Source organism: Balaenoptera physalus (assembly GCF_965194825.1).
Source record: "Balaenoptera physalus genome assembly, chromosome: 8".
Lineage (NCBI taxonomy): Eukaryota > Metazoa > Chordata > Mammalia > Artiodactyla > Balaenopteridae > Balaenoptera > Balaenoptera physalus.
In genome coordinates this window covers 118,124,220-118,147,640 of record NC_138887.1, presented here as the reverse complement: position 1 = coordinate 118,147,640, position 23,421 = coordinate 118,124,220, and the positions used below count along the sequence as shown (strand labels likewise).

The following is a 23,421-nucleotide window of genomic DNA, read 5'->3' as shown; positions in this document are numbered from 1 at the left end:
AATAGGTCCCTGTTAGTATTTTGACACAGAATGGTTTGTTTTTAGGAAGAGATTACTGATATTAAGTAGAAGACTGCATAGCAAAGGATGTGGAAGAATGCAAAACAGTGATAATAGTTAGTGTGTGACAAAGCAGTGGTGTCCACCCGTGTCCCGGGACTCCACTGCGTTTCCCAACCTCTCTTATAATGAGGTCGGGACCTGTGATTTTTTCTCATCAGTGGTTGGGAGAGAAAGCAAAGTGCATCACTACTAATCTGAGATATTTAAAGGCTATCTAAGTCCCACATTTTCTCTGCCCCTGCTGTGGTGAACGTCATATAAATAAGGGAATAAAAGCATTTGAGTGATTTCAGCTTTAACCCCTTGGGTCATTCTTCCTGAATGTAGAGACTCAGATTATTATTGTAGACACTGCCTAGATCATTGCTTCCCAAGGGTGCCTCCCTGACATTGCAGAGCTGGGCAGGAAGGAAAAGCAGGGAAACCATGAGTGAGTTATTTCCAAATGCGCTGATGGACATGACTGTTACAGTCAGACAGACATGGGCTTCTCCCGGGTTCCCCTTTCTGTACCCTCCCCGCTCTGCATAGTGCCCTGTCCTGTGCCCCTCACACCCACGCTCTTTCTGCCCCCCAGCCCAGCGGCACTTGCCTTTAGGACAGTCACTGCTGCGGTGTGGATGAGGTGTCATTCCTCCTGGGGGGAGTTGAGGGGTGTTCATTCAGGCAAACCTGTAACTGCGGGGACGCAGCCCGGGTGGGAAGCAAGCAAATCTACCAGCATCCCTGGCGCCCCTTTTTTTCCTGTCCAGTTTAAATGATTCAAACATTGGTTTTTTCACTATTGAGAAAAAACAGTCCACGTGACAACAAATTATTCATTAAATTTTGCCATTTTAACTATTTTTAAAAAGAGAATCACAGGCATGTGCTGGGGCTCACTTGCAGTGGGGAAACTCAGTGGAGATTCAAGAGAGGAAGAAGCAGACTAGGTTTCCAGTTTTCTGGGTTTTTTTTTTTTTTTTTTTTTTCTCTTCAAGCTGAACGGGCAAGTCACAGATTTCACTGGGGAGGCTTCTGTTTCTTTCAACAATAACTCAGGTAAGCCCACACTCAAGAAAGTTCTGCAGTGTTGATTTCTAGCTCCCAGGCTAAAGAAAAAAATTTTAAACAAATTTGCCCTATTTTCAGGGAAACAATTTAGAGTGATGGCATTTGGCTTAAGTGAAGCCAGTTTACAGGACCTGTAAACTTCATGGAATTTAGATTACCCATTACTGGCAAAGAGAGCTTCCTCTGCATAGAGCCAATAAAAAGTGCTAACTGGGAAGAATTAGGTCATTAACTCATGCATTTTCTCTGCCTTGTCGCTTGGTACAGGCTGCCAGTTTTAAGTTACTTCTCTCTGTATAGGAAAAGGAACTAAATGGCAAGGCTTCTTCATGGAAAGAGGAAAATTCAAGTAATTAACGGATCAAATGAAGTGTATTTCTGGTTTAAAGGACAGTGTACTTTTCTGGAGTCGTGTTCTTAATTCATTGAGCCTCTCAGCAAGGACTCAGCGTGGAGGGAGGGGTTGGGTGAGGTGGGGAAGGAGCGAAGGAAAGAGCAGTCTGAACCTGGGACCCAAGGCAGACCTAGAAAGGAGGCAGAAGGAAGGGAAGGTGTGTGGCCACGGAAAGCAAGAGTGGGCAGGGAGGTCCTGCAGGGAGGAGGGAAAGTAGAGGAGAGGTGGGCATGGAGATAAGAAGAAGTAGGTGGGGCGACAAGCGAAACCCATTTTCTGACTCACTGGGTTGACTCTGAGCAAGTGACTAAATTTCTCTGTAAAATAGAGATGGTACTTCTTTCCACCCACCTCCTCAGCTTTTTGTAGACAAATGAGGCATGGTTGTGAACGTGCTCTAGAAATATAAGGTTCTCTCATGAGTCGTAGCTCAAAAATGATAGTTTTTTAATTGGTCTCTGGTCTCTCTGTCCCTCAGGAACTGCCATGGGCCAAAAGGAATGCAGTCACTCTGGTAAGAAAGTGACTTCCTGTGTGTGCCTGTTTTACCCATTCTGTGCTTATTTTGCATAAAAGTCATGCTATCCTCTTGAAGCAAAGTATAAGCGAGCAGCAGTTTCTTCACTGGAGAGAATCATTTCACAATGCTCATTTCAGTATTTTCCTGGTCCAACCATTTCACTGGTGGTCGGGACCACACTTCTGCCCAGCCACGGTCAGAGGAGCCATCTCTGGCCCTGGAACAGTCAGGTTACTTTCCCCACCTGGAGATGGAACCCACAGTCTTGGCTACACGTCTCTCATCTCCAGAAAATTTGCCTTTTACAGGGCCAGAACTGGGTGATATAGGCAAGCTTTGAATGACAAGGTATGTTTTTAATTCTAACTCATCCTCCAAATATGTTTTTCTAGGAGCCAACATGGCAATGCCCTGCAGACCTAGAGAAATCTAGAGTTTTAAAAATCATTATTTTATTTGATAATAGAGTTAGCTTCTATTTCATAAATACCATACATTGTGAGAGTGTCTTTTCCCAGACTTTTCCTTATCATTAAAAATATTCCATTGGCATGATCAGTGTGGTAATAACAAAGCAAGCTTGCTCTATTTTTTTTCACCTTTGCTTTTTTTTAATTGAAATATAGCTGATTTACAATGCTGTGTTACTTTCAGTTTTACAACAAAATGATTCAGTTATACACACACACGCACACACACGCACATACATATGAATAGGTTTTTAGATTCTTTTCCATTGTAGGTTATTACAAGATATTGAGTATAGTTCCCTGTGCTGTACAGTAGGTCCTTGTCGGTTATCTATTTTATATATAGTAGTGTGTATATTTTAATCCCAAACTCCTAATTTATCACTCCCCTGCCCGTTTCCCTTTTGGTAGCTGTAAGTTTGTTTTCTATGGCTGTGAATCTATACCTGTTTTGTAAATGAGTTCATTTGTATCATTTTTTTTAGATTCCACATATAAGCGATATCATATGGTATTTGTCTTTTTTCTTCTAAGTAAACTTGCTCTTAGCAGGACCATATACAAAGAGCCAACAAGCTCAACATGCCAGAGGATCGGAGCTGAGAGTCATTCTGGTGGGCAAAACCGGAACCGGCAAAAGTGCTGCAGGGAACTGCATCCTGGGGACGCAAGCATTTGAGTCCAGGCTGAGTGCCCAGCCCTTGACGAAGACCTGCAGTAAAAGTCGGGGAAGCTGGGGAGACAGAGAGATGGTTGTTATTGACACACCAGACATGTTTTCTGGGAAGGACCCCTCTGATTCCCTGTACAAAGAGGTACACAGGTGCTACTTACTCTCCGCACCAGGACCCCACGTGCTGCTCCTGGTGACACAGCTGGGCCGATTCACCACCGAGGACCAGCGGGCTGTGCAGAGGGTGAAGGAGATCTTTGGAGAGGATGCCATGAGGCACACAATTGTCCTCTTCACCCGCAAGGAAGACCTCAAGGGAGGCTCCCTGATGGATTACATCCATGGCTCAGATAACAAAGCCCTAAGCGAGCTGGTGGCTGCGTGTGGGGGGCGAGTGTGTGCCTTTAATAACCGTGCTAAGGGGAGCAGTCGGGATGACCAAGTGAAGGAGCTAATGGCCTTGACTGAGAGCCTAGTGATGGCGAAAAGGGGTGACCACTACAGCAATAGGTTGTACAGCCTAGTAACAGGGTCTGAATGTGGAACTGTGCAGTCAGAGGAGAGATTACAGGATTTCAAAGAGAGCTTTATAAAGTACATGGAAATTCAGAGACGTTCAACCATGGTCAAAGCCCTAATCCTAATAGTGATGTGTATTTTATTGTGTATTCAGGTGTTTGTCAGATTGCTAACTCTGTTATTTTGTGTATGGCACGGAATGTGCAATTTCTTTTACTGCTTACTGTTTAGCATGTGCAATTTATTCTGTAGCTTACTGTTAATTATACCCCAAAATTTAATGATAATTTTTAGAAAGACCGTTAGACTGGAATGCAAGACTCCTATATTATAGTTACAATCAGTGGTTCTTTACCCACTGTCATTTAGTGGGTGAATCACACACTGTGCCTCCCCTGTAAAATACAGTGCCTGACAGCACTAAACGTTTGAGATTCTGTGAAGTGCTTAAGTCTTAACATCATTCTATTTGTTAGGGAACCAAATGATTTTAAAAGTTACTGTTTGTTTTGAAATATACCTTTTGAAAGTTGTAAACATAAAATTCCTCTCATTTGCAAATCTCTAAAGTCAGTTTTATGTTCCTAAAAACTCCTGTTCTTCATTATACTATTACTATTTCTACTGAATATAACAAAAATAACAATAAAATTTCTACTGGGTGCAGTAAAATAACAAGTAAGCTGTAAAGTTCCTGAGATCACATGTCTTTAAGTCTGTGCTATGGTTTTACCCTCAGAAGATGGTAAGTGAACACGTGTCTCATTTGTGTAACACAACCAACGCATGCTCAACAATCACACACGGACACACTCACACATCAGTAGTCTGTTTTATGTGCATCAAATTTGCTTAACATTGAAAGAGGCTCAGCCAGATTTTATCCCTGGTACCCATTCCCAGTTAGCATTGAAACACACACAGAGGCTTACGCTTCACACAAGATGATGGACTGAATATTTTTGGGCATCATCCTGTTAAATGCAACTAGAATTTTTTAAAATAAACACAAGCTTTATGACTGATGAGCTCACTAGAAAATTAGGAAAACTCCAAGAAGGAAGCAGACAATACACATGAAAAGGATGTGGAGCTAAAAGGGGAGTTGAGAGCCATGAGGACAGGCAAACCCAGAAGGCAGGGTTGACCTACAGACAAACGCCTGCATCAATCCCGAGATGAAGAAACTCAGCCTTGGGTTGTTGGTAAAGTTAGAGAGCTGATTCTGAGGTCTCCGATCCCCAGACCCAAACCTATATTAAACCTTCCCTAATATTATAAATTCTAATGTTATAAATTAATATTTAAAGTCTTTTTTAACCAAATGTGCTGTTTTTTTATTTCCTCTTATGCTCATTTTTGTATGCTGTGCTTTTCAAGGAATTTTTCCATTATACTTAAGTAGTTGAATTTATTTGCAGAAACATAAAATATTTTATCATCCCTTTAATATGTACAAGAACTAAATTATTGGGTTGGCCAAAAAGTTCGTTTGGGAATCCAAAAGAACTTTTTGGCCAACCCAATACTTGTTCCTCTTCGAATTCTGATATTGGCAATTTATGATTATTTCTTTTTGTTTGATCAGCCTGGCTAGAAGTTTAATTTTATAAATTTTACAAAAATCTAACTTTGATTTTCTCCTTTATATTTTCTCTGTTCCATTTCATTGCGCGGTTTTAAAAATGTCTTTTGCCCAGAATTTTTTAATTTCAAAGAAGTTCAACTCATCAATTTTTTCTTTCATAAATCATGCTTTTAGTGTTTTATCTAAAAAGTCATCACCAAACCCAAGATCTCCTAGATTTTCTCCAGTGTTATCTTCTAGGAATTTTATAGCTTTACATTTTACATTTATATCCATGATCTCTTTTGAATTGATTCTTGTGAAAGGTATAAGGTCTGTGACTAGATTCGTTTTTTTTTTTTTTTTTTTTGCATGTGGATGTCCAGCATCATTTATTGAAAAGTCTGTGCTTTTTCAACCTAAGTGTCCACTGACAGATGAATGGATAAAGAAGATGTGGCACATATATACAATGGAATATTACTCAGCCACAAAAAGAAACGAAATTGAGTTATTTGTAGTGAGGTGGATGGACCTAGAGTCTGTCATACAGAGTGAAGTAAGTCAGAAAGAGAAACACGAATACCGTATGCTAACACATATATATGGAATCTAAAAAAAAAAAAATGGTCATGAAGAACCTAGGGGCAAGACGGGAATAAAGACACAGACCTACTAGAGAATGGACTTGAGGATACAGGGAGGGGGAAGGGTAAGCTGGGACAAAGTGAAAGAGTGTCATGGACATATATACACTACCAAATGTAAAATAGATAGCTAGTGGGAAGCAGCCGCATAGCACAGGGAGATCAGCTCGGTGCTTTGTCTTTTCGTTTTGTTTATGGTTTCCTTTCCTGTGCAAAAGCTTTTAAGTTTAATTAGGTCCCATTTATTTATTTTGTTTTTATTTTCATTACTCTAGGAGGTGGGTCAAAAAGGATGTTGCTGTGATTTATGTCAAAGAGTGTTCTGCCTATGTTTTCTTCTAAGAGTTTTATAGTGTCTGGCCTTACATTTAGGTCTTTAAGCCATTTTGAGTTTACTTTTGTGTATGGTGTTAAGAAGTGTTCTAATTTCATTCTTTTACATGTAGCTGTCCAGTTTTCCCAGCATCTGTTATTGAAGAGGCTGTCTTTTCTCCATTGCATATTCTTACCTCCTTTGTCAAAGATAAGGTAACCGTAGGTGCAGGGGTTTACCTCTGGGCTTTCTGTCCTGTTCCATTGATCTATATTTCTGTTTTTGTGCCAGTACCATACTGTCTTTATTACTGTACTTTTGTAGTATAGTCTGAAGTCAGGGAGCCTGATTCCTCTAGCTTCGTTTTTCTTTCTCAAAATTGCTTTGGCTATTTGGGGTCTTTTGTGTTTCCATAAAAATTGTAAAATTTTTTGTTCTAGTTCTGTGAAAAATGCCATTGGTAATTTGATAGGGGTTGCATTGAATCTGTAGATTGCTTTGTTGCCCCATATTTTCATTGTTCCTCTTTTTTTCATTTTTGTGTGTTGATTTTTTTCAAAATTATTCCATTTCCTCTCCTCTTTTGCCCTTTTGTTTTTTAAGTGGTTGCTCTAGAAACTAAAGTATTTATCCCTAACATATTATCCTCTACCTTGAATTAAGAGTGGACCACTTCAAAGAAGATATTAATAAAAGAACCTTATGAAAGTGTACTTGCATCTAATCTCTACCCTTCCTTTGTGATATTGTCATTTTTTGCTTCTTCATATGTTAGAAACTCACAATAGGTTATTAATATTTTGCTTTAGTCAATTTCATTTTTAAGAAACTAAGCAATAATCATACAGTGATGTGTATAAAATTGATGACTGATTTAAAAAAGAAAAAAGAAAAAAAGAAACAGTAAAAAACAAAAATAAATAAATAAATATAGACAGTTGTTATTTGTCAAAGATAGATGAAAGTAAAAAGAACTTTGTCTTGCAAGGCAAAATGAAGTCACGAGCACAAGTTTATTTTCACTTCGATTTTGATATCCCAGCTTATAACTGGGACTGTACACTGAATTTTAGAATAAAAAACAAATTAAAAAAATAAAAAAATTAAAAAAAAGAAACTAAGCAATAATCAAAATAGCAGTCTTTTCATATTTCCCACATATTTAAATTTTCCAGAAAACTTTATTCTCTCCTGTTGATCCAAGTTTCTATCTGGTATCTTTCTCCTTCAGCCTGAAGAATTGTGGGACAAATTCTTTTTGCTTTTCTATCTTAAAATGTCTTTTTTCAATCTTCATATTTGGAGGGTAGTTTTGCCGGGCTGATCTTTCATTTTCCTTCAGCATTTTAAATATATTGATATTCCAATGTTTTCTGGTTTGCATTATTTCTGATAGGAAATTATTATTCTTATATTGTTTCCCTGTGTGTAATGTGTCTTTTTTTCCTCCCCTAGTTAATTTTAAATTATTCTCTCTCTCTCTTTCTTTTTTTTTTTTGGTTTTTGTTTTTAGCAGTTTGACTGTAAAGTGCCTGGATTTTGGTTTTCTTTGTATTTCCCACATAAAGTTAAAATTTTTGGATTTATGGGTTGAAGTTTTTCACCAAAATTTAAAAATTTTGGTCATTATATATTCAAATATTTTTTCCTACCAGTTATTATATATTCAAATATTTTTTCCTACCAGTTCAGTCTTTTCTTCTCCTTCTTGGATTCTAATTACATTAGACTGTTTGATACTATCCCAGTGATCACTAGTGCTGTGTTTGTTTATTTTTTATATTTTCCTTTTATGCTTTAGTCTCAATAAATTCTCATGGCCTGTCTTCAAGTTCATAGGTCCTTTCTTCAATGTTCAATATGTTATGAGGTCCAGCCAATAAATGTTTTGTTTTCCAAATATTTTATGTTCTATTTCCAGAATTAATGCTTTTGATTTTATATGTCTCTCATGAAATTCTTCAACTCTTAACCCATTATATTTATTTTTCTATAACTTCTTTAACACTTTTATGATAGCTATTTTAAAGTCCTAAGTTCCAATGAATGAGTCATCTGTGGTTCTGCTTCTAATGTTTAATCTTTTGATTATGAGCTGTATTTTCCTGACTCTTCATATGTCACATAAATTTATATTGCAGACAATAAAACTGAAGTCTAAAGCTTATGTTTCCCCAGGTTTGGTTTATTTTATGGATAGTGCAAGTTCATTTATCTGTCTAGTGATTACACTGATCACATCATTGGCTCCAATGCTTGAGTTGAAATGAGAATGAGCCACCATTAAATCAATTAAGTTCACTTCAGATTCATACTACACATAACAATCTCTTATCTAAGCAACATTTTATCTAATCAACATTTGAACTGAGAAAGGTGTAAGGCTCTAATTTGAAATGGCTTTACCTCACTAGCAGGGCCTAATGGGATAGAATAATTTCTCATTATTTTCTTGACCCTTCCCCATTGCTGCTTTCTTAGGAAAAAATATTGTGATGAGAACAGGAGGAGTTTTCCAGATAGACAATTTAGCATTGCCTTTAGGATCATACAGATTCCGACCTATTTAGATAACCCACATTGTTGTCAAATGATCATCTGACTTCTCCTCCAATCTGCAAAATCTGTCTGTGACAAGCCAATACCTCCAAATGTTTATATCCACACCAAGTACTTACCCCAGGTATAGAAGGCTCCCCAGCTCTCTCCTCATCTATAAAGGGCTCTTTTATATCTAGAATTCAGTTCCTGAGTGCTTCCTTGCTTCCACCATCCTTTGACATAGAGAAGTATATTTTCATTCTGTCCAATTCTTGTTGTCAGTGTGGAAGCTGAGGGCTTTTGAATCTTTCTCCAGCTTAACCAGAAGCAAAAAATCCCACATTTTAATGGATTCTTTTTCTTTTTCATATTTTCTGCAGCTTGTCTTTAATAACAACACACTTTTCAGCTAGCATTCCACTTTTCAAACATTTGTACTGTTTTCCTCTTAATGGTTCCAGAACTGTAAGGTCTCTGGTGTTCTATTCTCAGTCCTTTTTTCTTCATATCCTACACATTTTCTCTGAGTGTTTTTTGCCCATTCATTTGTTTTCTGGCACGCTGGTATTGCTTCAAATATACCCCCTCCCAGTCCTTTCTCCTGGTCTTTTATTAACTGAAACTCATCCTAAGTTCTTGCACAAGTCTCAGTTTGTGTTAACATTTGCATCTCTCTCACTTGGAACTTTTATTTTCTATCTTGGACTCCAGTGTCCCATTGTACATAACATTGGAATATGAAACACACAGCGTTTTACTTCTGATTTGGCTTATAAACTTCCATCTCCTTTTATGTTATGCTATCAAACTAGGAAGCTTGCCCTGGTGCTTGTCCTATGAAACTGAATCCTGGATGACACCTACTTCACTGGTACTTCTAACAAGTAAAGCTTGGTGGCCACAACCTCTCTCTCTCCCACAAAAAGAAAGTAGGATCTACATGACACTAAAATAGTCCTTCTAAATGCTGGTGCATAGTGGGGCCAATGTCTTTCAGATAGTCAATATTTGATTGAAGATATATTTCCCTATAATCTCCTCTCCTGAGATGATATTTGGATAGTTCTTATTCCTTTCTAGCCCTGGGGATGCTGATAGTTGAGATCTTGCCATATCTAGAAAAGGCAGGGAGACATCAGGGATGAAGAATGATCCCAGAAAATTTGAACTTCTTATTATTCTGTTCTGAAGGTCTGTTCAGGAAGGATGTTTTTCTTCTGTGTCATTTTTACTGGATTTATAAGGATAGAGAAGAAAACGATATACATGCAAGTCTGAAAGGAGAAGAAGGAAGAATGGAAATAGGGAGGAGAGGAAGCAGGAGCCCTGGATGGTTCTGAGACCCAGTAGTCTCAGGGCTTTGGCCTTGGATAGGTTTCCACAACCGATGGCAAATTGGTGAATAACAGGGGACCAAGCCCAGAGACAATGGCAAATAACCAAAAGCTAATCAGAATGCAGAGGAAAATGGAGACAGACAGCTACTTTGGAGTAGGAAGGCGATCCCAGAAAGCACTAGTAGGGCTGTGGGAATGTGAGACAGGGAAGGGAAAGGAGCCGCCCCAGGTTGTGTTCATGAGCCTGTTACCACTGTAGACAATGGTGAGGGAGTTCCCACCACAGACAACTGGGTCTCCATCCTGCCGGGGACCACAGCAGTTGGTCCAGAATATACCTCAGAGTTATCCCACTTGGTGGGCAGTGCACAATTTAGTAAGCAAGGAAACTGGGGTATTTATCCCCTAACTTCTCACTGTCACAGATTGAGGTCTGCTCCTGGGGACCTTAGCTCTCTGATGACTTCAGGCTGCTCCGTGCACTAGCCAAGCATCCTCTCGTAACCAGGTAAATCCTCAGGCAGAGAGTCACAACTGGTTGAAGGAAGACACCACATGCGTGCATGAGAACCCTGAATGGCAAGGAGATGTCAAAGAGGCACTGAAAGCATCTTCATGAAAGGTACATGTTGGGTGTCAAAGACTTAGTCAAGACTGGTCTATGTGGCCTGGACTAGGGTGCAGCCAGTGAGGAGCCATGTGCACCTCAGTCCTAAGGAAGTCCTCACTCCCAGGGCCCTTCACCTGTAGGGTTGGCACTTGAGAGACCTTGGCAGTGAGTGCCTCCTTCAACTTTGTGCCCTGGACACCAAACTTGCCTCACACTAGTCCTGGCCCTGCTGATCTAGTGGGAGAATGAGAGACTCCTGGCTTCAACGATGCTGAATGGAAACAACGGGAGCGTCAGTCATTCGAGAGATTCTGTACCTGAAATAAAGAATGGAAAATAGTGGAAGTTGGGTCTCTTTCCTACCTGAAAAAATGGGCTGGAAAGAAAGAGATGAAAAAGCAGGCCCCAGTCAGTAGAATAGGGCTCAGGACAGCCCTCCTTCCCACACACAGGGACAGTCAACTCCAGAAAGTTTGAGTTAGGTTGGTGACCTGACCAGTCCTAGGGCCAGTCCTTTTGTAGCCTGTTCACCACACCATTGGCTCTTTTGCTGACCTCACTCTCACGGCCCTCTTGAGAGAAGACAGAATAACTAGAATTGCTGATACCAACACAGATGACCAGACTAAGCCTCCTCATAAGGCTAATTTAGGAATTGTGTAAAGCTATCCATCCTCAACATACCGGCTAGCTTCAAGTCCTTCAGTAGCTGAGACTTCCTTTCTCAGATAAAACTCTGCTTCTGGATTTTTCTGACAGACTGGACGCCAGAGGAGCACTGGGCACATGGGTGTCCAGTCAATGGACAGCTGTTGAGAAAAGCTACCATGTTCTTTGTTCTGGGGCAGGAGGCTCTCTGGACTTATTTGATATGGGGAAAAAATGCTACAGGGTAAAAAGTCATTGAAGATTAGATCACTAAACAGTTCTAGAAGGAGAGTCAGGCCTCGGGGTCCTATAACACCCTTCCCTTCCTCAGGTATGACAAGATATTTGGTATCGAGGGGCCCTGCTGGAGACACACACCACATTAGTCACAACAGGAGGGAGGTTTTGTAAGAGAAATGCTTTAAGCCCACAATGAATGTTCCTGTCTCTTTAAGTCGTCACCACCACCTAACCCTCCCTCTGCGCTTTCCAGAGCTCTGAGTCTCAAAGGTCTGAGACTTCCTCTGTGCACACTGGGAGAAAACAGCCTGCCGAACTCACAACCGAAGGGAAAGCAGAGATCAGGGCTTTCTCAGATCACCTGTCAGAGTCTGTCACCAGGAAGGGCGAGCCCCGGCAGGGGACAGGAGCTGCGACCAAGCAGAAGGAACATGGCTCTGAGAGCATTTACTGTCTGAGCACCTGGGTTCCAGCAGGCACCATGCGGGTAAGTAAGAGCCGGAGCCATTAAGATGGGGCGTCCAGATCTGTAAAGATGTCACAAGTTTCCAGTAGAGGAAGTTCAAAAGAAGGTTTATGAGCCTCTTCTCCAGTCTGGAGGACACACATTCCTGTCTCCTTCCACACTCCCTCCATACAGTAAGAGAAGTGTGTGCTGGAACCACATCTAGGAATAAAATACATTTTAAAAGGCATTCAACATTGCCCAAATGGCATTTTCAGCACAGGCAGAAGATATTTCTGTGGCCCCCAAAGCAGTCTAACTTCAGAGCAAGTTACAATGTGGTGAGTCAGGATACCATCAGAATTCACCCCCCAGATTCTCCCTCTCCCCTCTGTCCACAGGAGGGGACCCTCAAGGAATTTAAGAGGTCCAGAACTAGGTCTTCAACCCCTCTCCCTGCATGACCCCTTACATGTCTGCTCCCTAATTCAGGTCTCTCCCACGCCAGCTGCAGGGACACCTCAATTTCATCATCTGTACAGTGAAGGGGTCTGAATAAATAGCTCGTTTCCAAACTCTGATTTGTGGACTGATTACATCAGATACATCAGGTTCATAAATCGGAATTTCTGAGCGTGGTCCCTCCAGAATGGACATTTTTAAAGAACACTCAAGTAATTCTGAAAAACAGCAAGTCTGAGAGGCACTGAACTACACGAACTTTGAATTTTCAGAGTATTCCGAATACAGGACTCTACATGTTTTACGTAGTTCAATAACTAAGAACCATTTGTCATCCCAGATTTCAGTGGGAGCTCACCTCCTTCCTGAAAATTATCTTAAATGATTTTAACCCCCATTTCAAACTATATGGAAAGTCCAGTCACCTACTCAAGAGTTCTGTGGATTCCCTGTAACTCACTTCCTCATTTCCAGCTTTGACGAGGACATCTTGCTTTAGCTAAATTCTTCTTCTTGGCTCTGAACCTTGCGGCTTTTTCTTCATATCTGCTCTGGTGTCAATTATAGGAGTTTGTTGATTTCTAGACACAAAATAACTAATCACATTTGTGATTTACCCCTGGGGTAAACTTTACAGAAAGCTTTGGGAGGGGTGTAACCGGGGGCAGCGGCAGGAGAGTTACTGCAGAAACACCGACCCCTTTGGTTTGAGTTCTAGGCAAACCTGCCATCTGAGTCCTTTGGCCAGAGACAGGTTATTCAGCCAACCTCTCCCTTTGCTTTTGCTTCGTTGTTGGTGTCAGTAGGGGGTGAACACAGTTACCTGTAGGAACCAGGTGGGCGACATGAAGAGGTAGAATTTGAAATGGACGTTGAAGCACAGGACAGGACTCCGGCAGAAATGTGTGGTGGGATGAATGGTCCTAGGAATGAACGCACGAGGTGGGTTGGCAAAGGCCCTGAAATCTGCTGTCTGTGGAGGGGCTGCCTGGGGAGGGGATTAGGTGGAAATGAGGCTGGAGTAGACGGAGGAGAGACTGTGCTCTCGTGCTCAGGCGTTCGTGTGATCAGGCAAACTTGAACACAGAATGTTTAATTTTATTAAATAATGTTTGAGTGGGTAAGATCACTTTACCTTGAGAAGCCTCAGGTTTGAGGCAAGAACATAAAGAGCTGGGGGGGAGCATCCCCATCTCACCATATGTAGACATATTAGGACGAGCCAAGTCATGCGGTTCTCTGAGAACAGGAGCTCTCCAGACCAGTTTGGGAAATAACGTTTGTCTTCCGATTTCCAAAAACAAAATTCCAATTTTCTTCTTGTTTGTTTCCCAGGCCAACAACCCTAAGGTAGGTCCTAAGTCAGCGAGCAAACTTTCTTGTTCTCAGGGTTTTCCAAAGCCCCCCACCCCACCCCCAGCTGCTGAATCTCCAGGGAAAACTTATTTTCTACCGCTTATGTCACTAACATAAAATTACCTGGAAAAATTAATATCTAAAGCTTACTCATTGACATAGAGTATTATCATCTCCCCTCTGCTCTGCGCATTTCAAGGTCCTGAAAAGACAAAACAAGCTCACCAAGTGTTCTCACAGTATCATCCCAACCCCAGACCAGGCTATTCCACTGTCTTACCTAAATTCTGATGCTCAGAGAGGGCAGGAACTATGACTTTTTCACTGTGGTGTCACCAGCTCTTTGGACTTTGCCTGACACATTGGAGGTAGTTATACTTATTTGATGAATGAATGATTGAAAGAGTTCCAAATGGTGTTTGGGACTCTTTCAGTTAATCATGAGAGGACAGAAGACAGCAAGAGATGAAGAAAACGCCTATGGTAAGAACACGCCTCCCAACGCGTGTTTGCCCCCAGGTATGAGCTCCGGGTAGTAAGGGGGACGGGCTATCTCAACACTGAACAGGGAGAAGCCCCAGAGGTTTCTCGATGCTGGGATGAAACAGCAAAGAGCCCTGGGCCTGGCATTTGACCTAGATCTCTGCCCCTGACCTGCTGTGAGATATTGAGTTCTTTGACTAACCTGCACCTCCGTCCCCAAGGTAAAATGAATAAACCTCCTCTGATCGCCACAGAAGGGGATGTAGAGGGAATCCAACTGTGCACTAGAGGGAACGTGCTCCACCAGGTAGAAGGTGTTAGGGAGCAAGGGTGGAGGGTTAACCAGGTATCTTACTAGGCAGCAGGTTTAAGAGAGAGGAGAGGAAGAGGAGGGCAAGAGGGAGGGAAGAAGAGATGGTCTCATCTTATCCTCCCAACAGCCCTATGAGGACAGCGCTACATTATTGATCCCATTTGTGCAGAAGAGGTTTAGCACTTAGGTTAAGCAGCTTCCCAGGGTTACAAGGCTGGCAGGGGTTGGGCTGTGATTCACACCCAGGGTGTGGGACACCAGGCAGCCCTCACGGCCAGGCCCACGGCCCCTCCTGCCTTTCTTCAGTGGCAGGGTATCTGGGAATGTATGGCAGAGGCCACTGAAGTTGTCAAAAACGGTCCAGCTCTGCACAGTGTGGATGACAAATAATTTACAGCCTTTTATTTGAAGAGGAAAGTAATCTACTGAGAGTCAAGTGATTTTCTAAGGGTAAAACGTGGCAAATCAGAATTGGAACTTATTTTTCCTTACTGTCCTATAGGAAGAGTTTCCTTAACCGGATACAGAGTCAAAATACCAAAATTTCTCAAAAACTGTCTAAGTGAATATATATATATATTCATATCAAACACATATATCTCCTCTCACCTTTTCTTTTATCTCTTCACGCTTAAAAATTCCTTGATCGTGTACTGATGAAGTTTCTTTCATATTTCCATGCCCTGCTGCCTGGATCTGCTGCATTTTATCTAAAGAGGTTCATGTTTGCCTTACTTACGAGAGTTGTTTTTGGCCATGATGAGTTTTTCAAGCAGAAGATTTAAACAATGCATACCCTCTTACATAGTCTTGTACAGTATTCAGTATTGTACAATATTCAATATTCTTTTACAATATTCAATATTCAACTGCCTGGCTGGGCAGATGCCACTACTCTTTCCAGAGAATACCCAATGGATTGAATTCCCTAGAAGAGGAATTCCTGTAAGTCCTTGGGGAAGCCAGAGCTAGGCTATGACCCAAGACTCATTTTTTTTTGAAGCTTTTTTTAAATTTATTTTTTAAAATTTTTATTGGAGTGTAGTTGCTTTACAATGTTGTGTTACTTTCTGCTCTACAGCAAAGTGAATCAGTTATACGTATACATATATCCCCTCTTTTTGTAGATTTCCTTCCCATTTAGGTCACCACAGAACATTGAGTAGAGTTCCCTGTGTTATGCAGTAGGTTCTTATTAGTTATCTATTTTATACATAGTAGTGTATATATGTCAATCCCAATCTCCCAGTTCATCCCACCCACCCCCGTCCCCCCTTGGTATCCGTATGTTTGGTCTCTACACCTGTGTCTCTATTTCTGCTTTGCAAATAAGTTCATCTGTACCATTTGTCTAGATTCCACATATAAGCGATATTATACGATATTTGCTTTTTTCTCTTTCTGACTTACTTCACTCTGTATGACAGTCTCTAGGTCTATCCACATCTCTGCAAATGGCACTATTTTGTTCCTTTTTATGGCTGAGTAATATTACATTGTATATATGTACCACATCTTCTTTACCCATATTCCTCTGTCTATGGACATTTAGGTTGCTTCCATGTCCTAGCTATTGTAAATAGTGCTGCAATGAATATTGGGGTGCATGCATTTTATCGTTTTGAATTATGGTTTTCTCCGGGTACATGCCCAGTAGTGGGATTCTTCGGTCATATGGTAGTTCTATTTTTAGTTTTTTGCGGAACCTTCATACCGTTCTCCATAGTGGCTGTATCAATTTACATTCCCACCAACAGTGCAAGAGGGTTCCCTTTTCTCCACACCCTCTCCAGCATTTATTGTTTGTAGATTTTTTGATGATGGCCACTCTGACCAGTGTGAGGTGATACCTCATTGTAGTTTTGATTTGCATTTCTCTAATAATTAGTGACGTTGAGCATCTTTTCATGTGCTTATTAGCCATCTGTATGTCTTCTTTGGAGAAATGTCCACTTAGGTCTTCCACCCATTTTTTGATTGGGTTGTTTGTTTTTTTGGTACTGAGCTGCAGGAGCTGTTTGTGTATTTTGGAGATTAATCCCTTGTCGGTGGCTTCGTTTGCAAATATTTTCTCCCATTCTGAGAGTTGTCTTTTCGTTTTGTTTATGGGTTCCTTTGCTGGGCAAAAGCTTTTAAGTTTAATTAGGCCCCATTTGTTTATTTTTGTTTTTATTTTCATTACTCTAAAAGGTGGGTCAAAAAATATCTTGCTGCGATTTATGCCAAAGAGTGTTCTGCCTGTGTTTTCCTCTAAGAGTTTTATAGTGTCCAGCCTTACATTTAGGCCTGTGATCCATTTTGAGTTTATTTTTGTGTATGGTGTTAGGTCTTTTTTTTTTTTTTTGGTGCTCTGGGAGCCTTCATCTGATAGTGGCAATGTTTGCCTTTTCTGATACAACTGGATTTGCGCTTGTTTATTCCAGCAATAAAATATTTTGAGATTTTTTCTAAATTTGTCTTTTACCTCTTTTTTTTTTTAAGTAGTTGTCTTCCAAAATGATGTAGTGTTTTGTTTTAATTATTATTTGGCGTCTTAATTATTTTTATACCTTACATTCAATCTCATTCTTGGCCCAATTCTTGTTTATTTTATATTTCCTTTCACCCATTATACCATTAATTTTAGGCACTCCTTTTTACTTTGGAAATAGTGTTAAATCGTGTATATCCCCTGATTTACTACATCTGAAAACACCTAAGATCTATTCTTCCACATGCTAGCGAAATAGCTCATGGATACGCTGAAGAGAACTGCTTACCACTCCTCAAATATCACACACACACCCCCAAGAAGAGACACCCAACCCCAAGAAACACAAGACAAGGGTAGTCACTCTCTGACTCCCAGCCCTGGGGAGTTTCTGGAAAGGACGAAGGCTCCATTCTAACCTGTTCCACATCTGGGCTCCAGCTTTTCACGAAGGTAGAGAAGTCCTCCTTCCTGAAAAGCCAGTGATTCTTTCTTGCGCCAAAGAAAATAACTAATTTTCTCAGTAGGTCTCTTTGTAGGTGCTTTCACAGGGAGACTCAGATCAGCGGGGTCTGCGTTAGAGTGAGAGGTACTGGGACTCAACAAGAGAGATGAAACGTTGATCTTCCGGGAATGGTGGCCGGAGAGCAGCGCACGCCCGCGGAGGCAACGGGGCCCTTTAGCAACGGGGGAACAGGGGGGATTGGGGCCCGTGTTCTTCTCTTTCACGCTCCAAACATCACTTCTTTCCACACGTCTTAAAGAGGAAGCGGCAGGGGGCGGGGCGCCCGCGGGCTCCGACAGGAAGCATCCCATTAGGGGGGCAGCACGCTCCGAGCTCGCTGCTCTCCGGTTTCCGCGGCAGCAGGTTCGCCCCATCCGGAGGGGGTGTCCCCAGCTGCGGGGACAGGGGGCGCACTCCGTTAGCCCCATTTTCCTTCTTGCCCTGCAGCCGTGCCCTGGAACCTTCGGCCGCGCGCTCGCGCCGACCCGCCGGCACCCAGGCCGCAGCGCCGCGCCTGGTAAGGGGAACCCGGCGGGGGTCCCAGCGTCCTGGGTGGAGACCCGGGGTGGGGGTGGGGGGGTCCTGGAGCCCGCGGTTGAGTTAGGGCTACTGATTTCTCGTGGGATCTGACACCGGTTACCAGACTTCTGGGCTCTCCCATCAGTGAAACGGGGCGCCGGTGGTGAGCGTTATGGGCAACCGCGGATTCCTAGTGGGAGGGAAGCGGCTTCGGGAACCGCTCACCCCGCGTTCACGGCCCATCGCTTTCCACAGCGCGGAGGCCTTTTCCGTCTAGTTGCCAACTTCTTAGCTCTTCTGACTTTCATAAGCTTCACGGGGTTTCATAAAGCTTCACTAAGACTCTCATCCCATTTGACAGATGAGAAAACTGAAACTCACCAGGTGCCCCAACTAGGAGGGGCGTACGTCTCAGTTTTAGCTCTTAACTTCCCCCGTACCAGCCACACCCCCATCCCTGACAAGCACCATGCCCCCGAGAGGCCTGGGTACCGGGAATCTATTCCTAGGGCTCCACAGGACAAGTACGGTATCATTATGTTCCCACCCTCACTGAGCCACGTGCTCCAAACAAAACCTCTCAGTGAAATTGTTCTATTGGTCTTCTGAAAACCAGCCCATTCGCCCCCAAATACCCCACACTTTTCCTACGACAGGATGTCGAACTCGACCCTATGGCAGACAGATTCCAGTGTGTGCAGGAACCAACCCTTTGTCTGCTAAACCTGCTGTGAGAGCCGCGTGATGAAATCACAATGCTAAACTCTGAAACAAGTGATACCAGGAAGAAACAGAGGGAGGGGGCAGATGGGCGAAGGAGAATATGAATAAGGCAGACAGAAAATATTTTTATCTTTCCTAAAACAGCGTGAGAGAGCCTGCTTTCCAAGGGTTTGATAAAGTAAGGTACCGTCAAGATAAAATCAGGTTCGTATAATGTAAAAATCAGGAGGTACATTAGGCTCATTTGTCCAACCTCCTACCTAAGCTAGATCCTCCTGCTGTTCCTGCCAGATACTCTTATAATCTCTGCTCGCATACTGCCCGCGACTCTCTCATGATTCCTGATCGCGCCTGGGGGAAGATTAGAAGGGTTTTCCTTGTGGAGAAGAAATCTGCCTCCACTCCTGATTCTCCCACTTCTGTCTACTATGTGATTGACACGTGTCTCATTCCTTCCGGTTTAGGATGCTTCCCGATCTTTTCCTAGGCTTGATTCTGTCCTTTTAATATTCTAGGACTCATTTTAGCATCTCCATCAATATCCTTTCTGACTAGCCTCTGCACACTTTGTTATTTGTTAATATCTGTCCAAAACAATCTACTCCTCGGTGGGACGTGTCTCCCCCGGCAGCCTGACCCACTCAGAAGACAGTTCAGGAGGACCGTGCGCGCCTCTGCTAATGTAACCTGAACTTTGATTGGCTTTTGTGACAGCCACAGAGCTCCGTTTGGGTCACACTGATCATCAAGTCATGGGAACACAGCAGATTGCTTTAAACTGAAATACTTCCATTCCGAGCAACTTCTGCCCCCTGCGATTTTATCTTTGAATAATCTTTTTTTTTTTTTTTTTTGAAAATGTGCACTCAAGATTTTGCAATACAGTTCTCTTTGTTAATTTTAGGGTAAGCTTCCAGCCTGTCTGCCTCAGTTTATGTCCTGACATGGATGGCAGCATGGTATATGGTGTTCCAAGAGGTTCATTGACTTTATAATCACTTTTCCACCCTGATAAATCTAGGAGAATACACAGGCAAAATGAGCCATTTTTTGGTCTTAGCTCCATGGCAGTTGTGTGATCGTGGGCAGGTCAGTTGAGGCTCAGTTTCCTAATATTTTAATAGAAACTTTAATACCTATTTTGATCACATCATAGGGAATTTAGGAGAACAATTAAAAGAATGGACATGAAAGAAACTTGAACATTACAAATGGCTGCACAGAGGATTATCACCATGGTGAAGTTCACCATCAACATTGTCACCACTGTCGTCATCGTCTTTACCACATCGATATATTGATTCCAATATACAGAAACTGTCATCTGAAGTAGAAAAGATGTCAGAGAATTTGAGCAGTTTTAGCAAAAGTTGGAGTATTATTTACCAGAGGCAAGGACCAGAGCATGTGGGAGAATGTGGTGAGGAAAATGCTCTTCTCTGGGCTTAAGGAAAAGAAAGTGGTGCAGAAGGAAAAGGAAAGGAAGGAAGGAAGTTGCCTTAATAAATTCTGATAATGTGACAAGGGATGGTTTCCCTAGTGACGGCCATTTCTATTCTTCCCTACTGAGTGAATAGAAAAATGTGAAAAAGGTAGAAAGAACAGAATCAACCTGAATAGCAAATAAACTATGAAAACCGTTTTGAATTCAATGTTAATCAATACAATGCACCTTTAAACCAATTAAAGACATCCTAATATGTGCCCAGCAGGGTGACCAGACATTAAAGATCTAACATCACCAAGCGTAAATGAAGATTTGGGGGCTTCTCACCCATGGCTGCTGCCAGTATGACTCAGCACCAGCTTCCTGGAGTCATATTTGGCAGTGTCTTGTCAGGCGGAAACTATGTATCCCAGAGGAATCGTCCATGTGCACAAGGAGACGTGGGGGGGGATTCTCCTGCAGCATTGTTTGTAGTAGCAAGCACATATTTTGGCACACCAAATGTTTGTTAATAAAGAGTTGGATAAAGTGCTACATAAATAATGTCACTGACATAAAAGATTAAAATACCAAAAAGTACTATATATTACCTGTACATACATGTGTATCTCAGAACATTGGTTGCCTCTGAAGGGAAGAGGGAGAATGAGACGGGTTGGGGGGAGTCAAAAAATAAATAAATGGAACTATATGCGTAATGTTTTAACCTTTTCAATCAAACCGAACAGCAGCAGTAAAAATGCCAAAATACTTAGATCTGTTCATTGCAAATAGTGGGCATTTGTTTCATTACTCTGTGTATTTCTCCCCTTAAAATGTTTGTTTCATAACTGCATAATCTTTAAAACTGAATAAATAAAATACAGTCTCAGAGATCATCTTAATTATAGTGGCATATTGCATGCTTGCCTTTTCTAATGCATGCTTACCTTTTCTAGCACCAAGAAGAATGACACGATATTATGCCTCATCTGAATGAAACATTTATCCCCATAGTTTAGCCAGTTTCTGGTTATATCTACCGGAATTTTTTTTAAGTGGTTATTGGGAGACCCACAAAGAAAGACACTTGGTTTAAAACTGAGCAGGAAATGAACTTATCTTGAATTTGTCCTGAATGTTGACTCTGTCCCTCAGTCATGGCACCAGCTTCTCTCCACCAGCTGCTCAGAGGGGAGGGAGGATGGTGGCCGTGCTCCGCCCTCTTTCCCTTCATCCTCTCATGTCCATCCTCAAAGGAGCCGTGGATCCCCCAATTCCACACTCCCATTGGAAGGTACATTGTACTTTGCTCTTTGCTACTGGGATATCCATCTGATACAAAGAGTTTCTGGGACTGGAAATGGCCAGTACTTCAAACAAACCAATGTCATTTACAGCAAGGCAATTTTTATTCTCTAGTCTAGGAAGTTTGCTTACTTTGATTCCAATAATAATAGTAACAATAAAACAATTTTTAAAGTCCTGCTTCTCATTCAATAAGAGAAGACTTTCTTTATTTCATGCCTTTTCAAGTAGAGGGGAGATAATCAACTGATTTGTTTTCAAACATTTCATGCTTTCCTATAGGATGAGGAAAAAGCAAGAGTTCATTGAGTTAATATAACCTAGCATCACCTGGGTTGCTTAAGGTTATAAATGGATATTGGAAAGTAAAATAGAAGTTAGAAAATTAGCAATGGAAACAGCTCATCTAAGGATAATTATTCTCGGCTGTCTGAATTGGAGGTGTTCTTAGGCCTTACCAAGTCCCATATGGACACTTGCTTTTTATTCCTTTCCTTTTTTTATTCCAGAAGAGAATGGAAGGGCTTCAGAGGAGCAGATACGGGACTATGGCTGAAGGTAAGAAAGCCTCCAAATTCTCAAGAGCTCTAGGCATCAGGGAAGAGTCACTGTTTTCTCTCCTCCTCTCCCTCACCTCAAACACAGTGACAGAAAAGAAACCCAGTTATTTTCAACTGCAGAAGAAAAAGGCAGCTATCATGTTCTTTATCTTCCCTACCATCATCACACCCACACACACCCGAGTGTGAAGCTCTCCCCTGTGCCGTGATGTATGGGAAATGAGGAAATGAAACTTCAAGTCAGAAGTCAGGGGACTTGGAAACGAATTGTGAAAATGATATCCTTCCCTGCCTGCACTCAACTGAAAAGAGGAAAAGTTCCCCATAGAGATTTAGTAATCATGTTTGCAAAAAAAAAAAAAAAAATCCAGAATACTTAAGAAAAGGAAGAACCAACACAGAGTAAAAGGAATAACAATAACAGATTCTAGGAGCCTAAAATGAACTTAATTCATTTGAGCTCATAAGAACTCCAGAAATCCTTGGATTCTCACTCTCTTCATCCCTTGAAGATTTTAGCTCTTGATGCAGCGTCACCCTCGACAACACCAGTTTTGTTATAATTTCCCATAATTCTATCAGCCAAATCGGTGATCTTTCCAACACATGTATTTCTAATGGTCTTATCATCTCTTCTTCAGCCACCGATCCAGGGTCATCTGTCAGACTCCGTCCTTGACTTTAACGACAAGCCTTCTGTAGGCTCACTTCCGACTCCCCACCCAAAAAGCAGACACTCAGGGACCTTCAGCTGATCCTCAGTGGGAGGTCACTGGAGCTCTGACATCTGAGACTTCCTTTGCCCCCAAGGTTCAGATGAATGTGATTAGCAGTCTGTGTGCCTGGGAATTGGTGGGTGGAGAAGAGGTGATAATAGTTTCTCATTTGTGACTTCTCATCCTCCCCCTCTGTCTAATCTCACATTTATTTAGCATGAAACTGGCCTAAGCACCATCCCTGGAAAAGCACAGGGACCACTTTTCTTTCTGAAAAGCTGTGTTTTCCCTGGTCCTGATGAAGTCCTCGGAGCATCCGTGATAGTGTAGCAGTTCTTACTCTTGGCTATGGGTGCAAGTTCGGGCTCCCAGTGTGGGCTTCCTGCCATTCAAGAGTCTCCTAAAGTTGTATGCAAACATTTGTATGTATTTAAATATAACTATTTGGCAGGGAGAGAGGTCCATAGCTTTCATGAGATACCATGAAAGGTCCGTGACCTAAAAATCTTAAGAATCACTAACTTTACCTACAAGGACCTA

At 41.8% G+C, this 23,421-nt stretch overlaps 1 protein-coding gene across 5 annotated transcripts; it reads left to right on the top strand.

Moving 5' to 3' along the window:
• Positions 1-509: 509 nt before the first annotated feature.
• Positions 510-7,870, top strand: LOC309666169 (GTPase IMAP family member 2-like). Of its 5 annotated transcripts, none has more exons than XM_082473353.1 (3): positions 510-1,104; positions 1,989-2,024; positions 3,053-7,870. In XM_082473353.1, the coding sequence occupies exons 2-3, from the start codon at positions 1,997-1,999 to the stop codon at positions 4,024-4,026; spliced, it is 1,002 nt and encodes a 333-aa protein (XP_082329479.1). In that variant the 5' UTR covers positions 510-1,104; positions 1,989-1,996; the 3' UTR covers positions 4,027-7,870. The 5 variants fall into 5 exon arrangements, 3 of the variants coding, with proteins under 3 accessions (XP_082329479.1, XP_082329477.1, XP_082329478.1); XM_082473351.1 differs by having other exon boundaries at positions 3,050-7,870; XR_014266942.1 differs by having other exon boundaries at positions 510-2,378; positions 3,050-3,134.
• Positions 7,871-23,421: the final 15,551 nt, after the last annotated feature.

What these genes read in the sequence shown, in the direction of transcription:
- LOC309666169 (XM_082473351.1), top strand. Translation starts at nt 1,997, where the DNA reads ATGGGCCAAAAGGAATGCAGTCACTCTG. An exon ending in AAAGGAATGCAGTCACTCTG is followed by an intron (nt 2,025 to 3,049) that starts GTAAGAAAGTGA and finishes ACTTGCTCTTAG; the next exon opens with CAGGACCATATACAAAGAGC.